We start from the raw sequence: 10,400 nt of genomic DNA, 5'->3' as shown, positions 1-10,400 counted from the left end.
TATTAGGTATTAAAAATATTTAATATATAAAGCTTTAAATTAGAATTATAATCTACTATATTAGATCCTACGTAAAGGGCTCTATATTAAAGCTCTATAGTTTAAATATATACTAGATTCGTAACTAATATAATCCTTAAGCCCAGCTTAAGTAGGGCGCCTTAGTCACTATAGTAGATCCTTACCTAGCAGTGACTAAGGCGCCTTAATCTTACTACTACTTCTAAATTAAGTAAAAGCTCTATATAGGGGGGTCCTAGGGGGTCTCCCCCTGGAAAACCTTATCTCTATATATATTAATTAAAGTCTATATAATAAAGCTCTAAAATTAATTGGCTTATTACTTATAAACTCGGGTCAAAATTTACGTTAAGGGATTAACGTTCCGCATGTTTTCTAGGAATGGAGGGGTCGAATTAGTTAGCGCAGCTATATATCTTAATCCGGAAGGACTCTAAACAAGACTTAAGTAGCAGAAGAATCAATCCGCTGGTATACATCCTTCGACAAGCCGTATAAATTAAAGTCAAGCTATCCCAAAAGTTCGTCAATCTAGGGTTCCTTATTGGCTAAAATCTTATCGATAACGTCGGACACAACTCGACGGGCGAAGGGATAAGCTGGTGGAGGCCACTTCGAAATGAGGCCCGTGCGCGAACACTAAAATATTGACAATCAGCCCAACTAAAATACAACTACAGTAAAACCTCTTTAATACGATACCGTTTTTGCAGCCGAGCATATCGTAATACCAATGGTATTGTTATACTAAATAGTCACGTGATGCGTTAATAAACAGGAAAAAGGAGGCCAACTACCCCAAAAGGGTATAAGACACCTACTGTACGGGCTAAATAGGGCTCCTGTCACGGGAGTCACCCGCGCACGTTCGTCCCGTGACACCTACGCACGTCCCACGACCATCCCTATTTCTTTGACCAAGTTGGCCTGACCTGTTCTGTTTCCTTATCCAAATGTCTGTATCAACCACGCATAGTTACGCGTACGTAGCCTTCTTCAATTACTACCCCGTTTAGTACATTGTATTCCAGCTCGTGCCCACTTCCGTGACAGCTCCTCCCATACGGAATCTTATCTAGTTACAACGGTTTTGGTGGAGCCACCTTAACGATATCGTCAAAAGTCAGATTATCGTAATATTACACCAAAAAAGGCTTGATTAAGGAGTGTAGATCGTAATGTAGGGGATATCGTTATATACCACATATCGTATTAAGGGGGTTTGACTGTACTATAGGCCGCGATCGTGTTTCCGATAATGTGGATTTTGTCTAAATTATATATACATTATTCGGGCGACATTAAGCTTTAAAGTTGCGATTAATCTAAAGCTTTGTGGAAATAAGGAAGACGATTTGGAAGGATCTAATTGGCTCGGTTAAAAGTGGCCTCAATCTCGCAGCTTATGGGATAAAGCGTTCCACGAATACCCAAAATTTATCCGGAGCTAACTCCGGGAGTATTTCGGTATATAATACGATGATCTGTTTCAGGGTGCCGATAGTTGGTGAAACGGTGTCTCTTTGAAGCAATGATCGAAGAGATGGACATGTCCATGTGCCCGCATCCCAACCACCTTGCAGCTACCCTCTCGAGACTGCCCATCATGTCTTCCCGTGACTGCGGCTGGATGCCTTATATCGTACATCCTCAGTTTTCTGGGCCTTCTCACATTCATCGAAACTTTTTCCTATCCCGGGCGCAGTTATACGAGATACGAAGTCAAACCCCTCCATGACTTCGTACAAGAGTTTGCTCAACCTTAGACATTGCACCATCCGCAAAGCTACCGCCATGATCTCCAGAATCATCTGGCGAGTGTTTAGCTTGCTCTACGGCACGCTAGTCCTTGCTCTCTTCACAGCTTTTGCTGTCCTTGATGGATCGATCTTCCGAAGACCCACGGAAAAGGAGAAGAAAGAGCTCGCAATCGGTAAGCTGAATACTCACCCTCATCAGATTCAAGCTGAAAAAAGCTCCGTGCAGCTCAGCAGAAGTTCTGGGATCTCTCACAATCGCCTTTGGGGCTCAAGCACAAATTCTTCAGCTTAGAAGACGGTCGCAAGCTCCACTATGTCGAGAAGCTCGGGACAAATAGCTCAAAGAATCTCACAGTATTCATCCATGGTTAGGCTGATCCCCATAAATATCCAACATCTAGCTAACATGCCTCAGGGTTCCCGGATAGCTGGATCCTCTGGCAAGGCCTTCTGACATCATCGCGACTTTCCCAAAACTCCGTTCTCGTTGCTGTAGATCTCCCTGGATATGGTGGCAGTGATGGGCTACCAAATTACGGGGCAAATGCTGTCCTGGAGACTATGACAGCATTTATACTGGGTATGAGGGAGGAATATATCGCAAGCCAAGTGGAAGAAGCGGGCAAAGTGTTCGTCGTAAGCCACGACTGGGGTTCCATCATAGGATACAGGCTTGCGTCCGAGGCTCCTCAACTGGCCGACCGCTTCATTATCAGCTGCGCTGTTTATGTATGGGAGAAATCCACTATTATTTATTCCTAGGCTAACATTATCCTACAGCCACAGCAAACCTACGCCACAATCAAAGCCCACTTTGCCTCTTCCTCTAAGATGTTGCACACCTGGACCCAGCGCCCTTTCTCCGTGCGCCTGCTCAAAAGCGCGCTCAAGAACATCACTCCTGTCCTCAAGCAGGCCTCAAAATCTGGCTACGTCTTCGCGTTCAACCTGCCCAGTCCTCTCTCAAACTTTTGTGGTGCGATGGGCAATATGTGGCTATTAAGGATTATGCACAGAGTCGCAACGGGGAATGCAGAGCCCAGTGGCAAGCCTTTACTGCTAGGCCCCACAGAGGCCGCAGAAGCGATGACAGCTTCCATCGGGCCCGGACCCGCTCAATTTGGCGCGTCGGACACCAAAGAGGACTACCCCGAGTCGGTCAAACGCCGTGCTCCGACGGGCGGCTGGCCGGAAAAGATTCGCATTTACCGCGAAGGCCTCTTGCTGGGCCAGTGGGAGAAGTCTCTCGAGACCATCGTGCGGCTCAGCGAGCTTGATCGGGGCAGTCCGCGGTCCCGCCGCTCGAGCAGCGGCGCGGGACTCTTTGAGGATGGCCCGCCCGGCGCGCTCAAGGCCCGTGCGACGGTCGTGTACGGGAAAAAGGACCCGGCGTTCGAGCCGAAACTTACCTTGGAGGATATTTCGGATTATTTGACCAAGGGAAGTCAGGTTGTCGTGCTGGGTGAGGCGGGGCATTGGCTGCCGATTGAGAAGGATTCGGCTGAAGTGCTGGAGGAAGTGGTGGGGTGGGCTTTGGAAGGGGAAGAAGCGCCTTTGAAGGCAAGGCTGGAGGGCTTTGGGACTGTGAAGGTCACGATTGATAAGTAAAGGTGGTGGTAAGATATGCGATTGCATTTGCTGGTGCTGGTGGATGATGAATGATGATGATGAACGATCGTGGACTTTGTATTATGGCTTTGGAAAGATGGAGTTGTGGCTGAGCAGGGAATATTTCTTCTGGCGAATTATGAAGATATTAAGAATTTTGCTACTAGCTACGAGCGAGAGCCTGCAGGCGGCAATCAAACAGGGCTGGAACTGGGATTCAGCTTTTAAGAGCTCTGTCAAATCGTTTTTCCGGGTTGTTACCACATCAACTTCCGCCTTTTGCATTTGAGAAATTCTCAGCGCACAGTCTTCCTGCATCTCTTGGCTTTTGATCTAGGTATCTGGTTTAGTCTTCTTGTCAAAGACTGTTAAGGCGTAGTCCAATGGGGCTCGAGCCATTATAGTCAACACCTAATGCCGAGCTCAAGGCCAGCAGTGCAGCGAAGCGGCTTGTTCATTCCTGAGGACGTAGGGCCCAACTCATCATTTCACGCGGCGCAGATCGGAGGCAGCCGTCACGTCACTCTGCTACATTGTGCACATTGCTGTAGTTAGGCATCAACCGGAGCAGTATCAGACGAGATCCACTAACACATTAACCATCCGTCCTCGGTTAGTCTGTCAGATAATGCGATGACGACAGACTCAGTTACACGGCCTGGAAAGCGCGGCCGACTGCAGCGACTGCGCAAATTCTTCTCGCACTCAAGCACTGCGGCAGAGCTGTCCCATCCGCCACCTGCCTCTCCCGAAGCCGCAAACCCGATCCGCTCGAAGCTAAGGTCGTCTGGGCTTTCAGGTACACGATCCTCATCATGTCGAAGCGAAAAGTCGGATCTCGGGGCTCGACCCTTATCGCCGACAGGCCAAACGACGTCACCTGCCCAGGGATGTCCAGCAAGCAACCCCGGCCGGGATCTTTTGGGACGGGCGTTACAGCTTCTCGAAGAGCGAGAACGAGTCACAATACAAGGGTACCTCTTGCCTTCAACGGATGACATTGCTTCTGCCCTTGAGGAAGCGTTCAACGCCGCACAAGAAAAGCAGAAAGTCTGCGAGAGCAAAAGGTGGACTTTCACATGGGGGAAACATAGTATGAGGTTATGGGACGAGGCCGATAAGGTCATGCTGTGGTTGGATAGATTCAAGCAGGTGGGGGATATCGCTGTAAATGCGGACCCAATCCACGCTGGCTTACCCTGGGCTGGAATCCGTCTTTTACTTGAGGTATGCAGATATTTGACTACTCCTTTCCGCATTGTGAATTAGTTTATCATCTTCTGATAGTTTTGTAGGCAACAATTTCTGAAAGCCGTCAAATGGCAGCTCTTTTAACGGGTCTCAAGACCACTCTTTACATGATGAATCGACTGAAAGCGTACTGGGAGTATCTGCGCGAGCTTCCGGAAACTCAATCGCGGACCAACTTCGAAACAGCATTGACCGAACTTCATGCAATCATATTACAGTTCCTGGCAAGAGCAATCCAAATTTACCAGAAGACCTCTCTTTCTCGAGGTTTTGATGCCTTCTGGAAACCTGACGAAGTTTCCAATTTTGACAGTGAGTGTGATAAGATTGCGGCACGGGCTGAGACCGAGGCTAGCAATTGCGACCGTACTCTAAGTGCTATAGAGCGAGGGGGAGCGAACCAACGAAAAGAGCACCTTCAAAGGGTGCTGAAGGAGTTGGAAGAACTTCGAGACATCGAAGAATCAGTAAACATGCTTGCTACCAGGATTGACCTGGCGGGATTGCCTTCCGTCAACGGAGCCGCTTTCAATTCGTACGATGACGAGCTTGATGCAAGATGTCATCCCGACACGCGGATTGATCTCCTTCGTCAAATCAGGGACTGGGCTGACGATCCGCAAAGCAAATGTATCCTCTGGCTAAACGGCATGGCTGGAACGGGAAAGTCAACGATCTCTCGAACCGTCGCTCAAAGTTTCGCCGACGCTGGCCAATTAGGGGCCAGCTTCTTCTTTAAGCGAGGCGAGGGTGAGCGCGGTAATGCCTCGAGGTTTTTCACCACCATTGCTGTTCAACTCGGGCGCACGGTCCCCGCAATGGTTCCTTATGTCAGAAAAGCAATCGATGCGGATCCTGGTATCTCGGGAAGGCTGATGAAAGAACAGTTCCAGAATCTTATCTTCCAGCCACTGTCAGAAGTCGGACAGATTTCTGTAACAATGCTGAAATTGGTAATTGTCATTGATGCTCTGGACGAATGCGAGCGAGAAGGTGACATAAGGAACATCCTGTATCTTCTGTCCCAAACACAGCAACTCCAGCCAATTCACATACGCATCTTTTTGACGAGCAGACCAGAGCTTCCGGTTCGCCTTGGCTTCAAGAAAATGTCAGCTCACGCGCATCAAGACGTGATCCTCCAAGACATACCTAAAGTTACTATCGCAGGCGACATATCATCTTTCCTCAAGGCCAAGTTCAAGAAGATCAGAGACAACTATAACGACTTGCATCCAGACTCATCTTTACCGCAAGATTGGCCTAGTGACCAGTGCATTCAAGCTTTAGCTGAAATGGCTGTACCACTCTTCATCTTTGCGGCAACCGTGAGTCGTTTCGTCGGTGATCATCGATGGAGTCCCAAGAGAAGATTGGCAGATGTCCTGAAATACCAGATTAGTGGTCAAGCCTCCAAGCTTGACAAAACCTATCTCCCTGTCTTGGACCATTTACTAGCTAATCTCAGCGATCCGGAGCAGGAGGATCTGGTTCGAGAGTTCCAAGCAGTTATTGGCTCTATCGTCGTCCTCGCGGAGCCCCTAGGCACTTCTTCTCTAGCGCGGCTTCTTAATATCGCTAAGGAGACCATAGATTGTAGACTAGATTCGCTTCACTCTGTTCTCAACATTCCTTCAAATCCAGACTCTCCGATACGGCTCCTCCATCTCTCATTCCGCGAATTCCTTCTAGATCCTTACAAGCAGGGGAAGAGCCCATTCTGGGTCGATGAAAGGGAGAGGCATGAGGTTATTGCGGCTAGATGCCTTGAATTGATGTCTGAACGCCTCGGTGAAAACATTTGTCACCTGGAGTTCCCCGGGAAGCCGCGTGGCGACATCGACCGTAAGAGAGTAGAGAAGTACCTACCAGCAGATGTCTGATACGCATGTCGCTATTGGGTTCACCATTTTGTGGAAGCAAAAAGACCCTTAGGGGACCAGGATGCAGTCCATGCTTTTCTTCAAAAACACTTCCTTCACTGGCTTGAAGCCTTAAGCTTCATTGGGAGGATATCAGATAGCATTGCAATGATAGGTGATCTTCAATCTATAATTGCTGTAAGTTCATTTAAGCTGGGATTATTTACTTTACTAAAACTGACACGGTGTATTAGGCAGACGGAAACACCGAAATATCTTACTTTTTGTCTGATGCAAAGCGCTTCATCTTGCAGAATCGGTGGATCATTGATACTGCCCCGCTTCAGCTGTATTCTTCCGCCATCATTTTCGCACCTATAAAAAGCTTCATAAGGGCCCAGTTTGAGCGGCCCATACAGTGGATTCGCAGGTTGCCGGAAGTACCGCCGGCCTGGAGCCTGGAGCTTCAGAAGCTCGAAGGCCACAGCGGCGCAGTTAATGCGGTCGCATTCTCTCACGACGGCCAGCTGCTCGCGTCGGCATCTGACGACAGGACCATCAGGCTCTGGAATCCGGTGACGGGAGAGCAGGTGCAGATGCTTAAAGGCCACACCGGCGCGGTCAATGCCGTCGCATTCTCTCACAACGGCCAGCTGCTCGCGTCGACATCTGACGATAGGACTGTCAGGCTCTGGAATCCGGTGACGGGAGAGCAGGTGCAGATGCTCGAAGGCCACAGCAGCACCGTCAGAGCCGTCGCATTCTCTCACGACAGCCAGCTGCTCGCGTCGTCATCTTACGACAGGACTGTCAGGCTCTGGAATCCAGCGACGGGAGAGCAGGTGCAGATGCTCGAAGGCCACAGCAACATGGCCAGTTCTGTCGCATTCTCTCACGACGGCCAGCTGCTCGCGTCGGTGTCTGACGACAGCACCGTCAGGCTCTGGAATCCAGCGACGGGAGAGCAGGTGCAGGAGCTCAAGGGCCACAGCAACTGGGTTAATTCTGTCGCGTTCTCTCACGACGGCCGGCTGCTCGCGTCGGCATCTAGCGACGGGACCGTCAGGCTCTGGAATCCGGTGACGGGAGAGCAGGTGCGGGAGCTCAAAGGTCACGGCGACTGGGTTAATTCTGTCGTGTTCTCTCACGATGGCCGGCTGCTCGCGTCGGCATCTGACGACGGGACCGTCAGGCTCTGGAATCCGGTGGCGGGAGAGCAGGTGCAGATGCTCGAAGGCCACAGCGGCACGGTCGGAGCCGTCGCATTCTCTCACGACGGCCGGCTGCTCGCGTCGTCATCTTACGACAGGACCGTCAGGCTCTGGAATCCGGCGACGGGAGAGCGGACGCAGGAGCTTAAGGGCCGCGGCGACCGGGTTAGAGCCGTCGCGTTCTCTCATGATGGCCGGCTGCTCGCGTCGGCGTCTGACGACAGGGCCGTCAGGCTCTGGAATCCGGCGATGGGAGAGCAGGTGCGGGAGCTCAAGGGCCACCGCGACCGGGTTAGAGCCATCGCATTCTCTCATGATGGCCAGCTACTCGCGTCGGCATCTAACGACAGGACCGTCAGGCTCTGGAATCCGGTGACGGGAGAGCAGGTGCAGATGCTCGAAGGCCGCAGCAGCACCGTCAGAGCCGTCGCATTCTCTCACGACGGCCAGCTGCTCGCGTCGTCATCTTATGACAGGACCGTCAGGCTCTGGAACCCGGCGACGGGAGAGCAGGCGCAAGAGCTTAAGGGCCACAGCGACCGGGTTAGAGCCATCGCATTCTCTGATGATGGCCAGCTGCTCACGTCGGCATCTAACGACGAGACTGTCAGGCTCTGGAATCCGACGACGGGAGAGCAGGTGCAGGAGCTTAAGGGCCACAGCGACTGGGTTAGAGCCGTCGCATTCTCTCATGATGACCAGCTGCTCGCGTCGGCATCTGACGACAGCACCGTCAGGCTCTGGAATCCGGCGACGGGAGAGCAGGTGCAAGAGCTTAAGGGCCACAGCGACTGGGTTCGAGCCATCGCATTCTCTCATGATGGCCAGCTGCTCGCGTCGGCATCTAACGACAGGACCGTCAGGCTCTGGAATCCGACGACGGGAGGGCAGGTGCAGACACTTAAACAGAACGTTACCATCTACCAGTTGCACTTCTCCACCGACAGTCAGTACCTAGAGAGTGACAAAGGGATTCTGTGTCACCGTTCTCACCCATCTACGGTACTATCACTTACGCCGAAGTTAGCAGGCCACATCTTTCTAAATGGGGATTGGATAACTCGCGATGGCCGAAATCTACTCTGGCTTCCCTACGACTATCGAGGGACATGCTCCGCTCTAAGAGGCAATCTTCTAGTTATAGGACAAAGTTCCGGTCTAGTCCACTTTATTGAATTCAGCACTCTATCAGCTATTATATGAAGTTGAAGGTAATTTAAGTCTGGTTCTCTGATCTAAGCATTCTATTGTGTTAAGGTAGACACGTACTATTAAGATACCGCCTAATACTAAGGTCATTCTACCTTACGGACACAAAAATATATATTAACACAATCCCCATTTCAGGAGAGGGGTTCGGCAGAGAGTCTTGATATACAGTGTATTGCCGCTCTATTCTCGAATCTTCTAGAATTTAAGGAATCAAAAATAGCGCCCAGACATACCTTTTGTGATGATTGACTGTACAGTTCATTAGCTATCTTAGTGCTTCTGATCCAGAGCTGTCATCATATGGGCTTGACGACTTGAAGAGCTAGAGATTGCCCTCCAGAAGCGCAGGTTCGAGGTCAGCTTGATTGGGAATTCGCCCGCCCTGCCGGGCGTTTTGGGGTGAATAAAATGGCTAGCCGGAAGGTGACTCACTTGTCCCGCGCTTCGCAACATTAGTATTAAAGCACTATAATTTTGGAAACATTTCAAATGCTCCCTGTAAGCCACTAAGTCGAATCGGATAAAGTCTATACCAAGAGCTGTAGAAAGACCGTGCGCTGAGAATTTCTCGAATGCAGGGTTGCGGCCGATAACTTTTATCCTGATAGCCTATCGGATAATAATAGTATTAGCTGACACCGTATTATCCGATATTTATCCGATAAAGCTTGGTATTTAGAACTTCCGCATAAAAAATTATTAAATTCTTTAGATGGCTTTAACATGGCTAGTAATAATCTTTAATCTAATGATTTTAATAGCAATATCTTATTTAAAAATGATATTTCTTCTACTGCTCTTTTAAGCGCTGAAACTAAGGGTAATGAAGGCTTAGTCTTAACTAGACATACAACAACAAAACAGTCTTCCTTAATTTATAAATATACCTATACAGTAATAGCTGAAGAGAAAGCTTGTATAAAGAAGAGCTATTTTTATTAATATTGTCCTTCTAAAGACCTAAAAGGATATTATAGCTTAATATATGGACTTCAAATTTATCTTAAGAAATATAAGATTTAATGGAGTTTAGAGGAGAATAATACTCGTACAATAGTAAGAGATTAAGGAGAGAGTTCTACTTAAGTACTCTATACTAAGCTTCTGGAAAGGGAACAAATTAAAGGTGTTAAGGGCGAGGTTCTAAAGCATACGGTATATTAAAATATTGTAAAGCAAGCACTTCTAGATCTAATTATCGTACAATGGCTTCCCTTCTTATATGTAGAATGGCCAGAGTTTTATACTTTTGTAAAAGTATTAAATTAAGAAGTACCCTTAATTATCCCTATATACTACTTAATGATTATAACCTGGATTCTTAACTACTTTACTAAGAGTTAAGATATCGTATGAAAAGTACTTTAATCTATAAAGATAAATATTTACCTTGCCGTAGATATCTGGAGCTCTCTAAGTTATACTCTTCTTCTCGGAATCTGTACTAGCTTTATTAATATCTAGGATAAATACCA

At 48.6% G+C, this 10,400-nt stretch overlaps 2 protein-coding genes across 2 annotated transcripts; both read left to right on the top strand.

Moving 5' to 3' along the window:
* Positions 1-1,815: 1,815 nt before the first annotated feature.
* Positions 1,816-3,389, top strand: K441DRAFT_686823 (alpha/beta-hydrolase; the record flags this gene model as incomplete). The annotated part of the gene is made up of 4 exons (XM_067652028.1): positions 1,816-1,954; positions 2,008-2,148; positions 2,197-2,510; positions 2,562-3,389. 4 exons carry the CDS (start codon positions 1,816-1,818, stop codon positions 3,387-3,389), a joined length of 1,422 nt encoding a protein of 473 aa, XP_067504556.1.
* A 633-nt stretch (positions 3,390-4,022) lies between these two features.
* On the top strand, positions 4,023-8,916 carry K441DRAFT_676966 (WD40 repeat-like protein; the record flags this gene model as incomplete). The annotated part of the gene is made up of 5 exons (XM_067651015.1): positions 4,023-4,616; positions 4,685-5,498; positions 5,811-6,485; positions 6,678-6,700; positions 6,757-8,916. 5 exons carry the CDS (start codon positions 4,023-4,025, stop codon positions 8,914-8,916), a joined length of 4,266 nt encoding a protein of 1,421 aa, XP_067504555.1.
* Positions 8,917-10,400: the final 1,484 nt, after the last annotated feature.

Source organism: Cenococcum geophilum (assembly GCF_001692895.1).
Source record: "Cenococcum geophilum 1.58 unplaced genomic scaffold K441scaffold_18, whole genome shotgun sequence".
NCBI lineage: Eukaryota > Fungi > Ascomycota > Dothideomycetes > Gloniales > Gloniaceae > Cenococcum > Cenococcum geophilum.
This window is presented reverse-complemented; position numbering and strand designations above follow the sequence as displayed.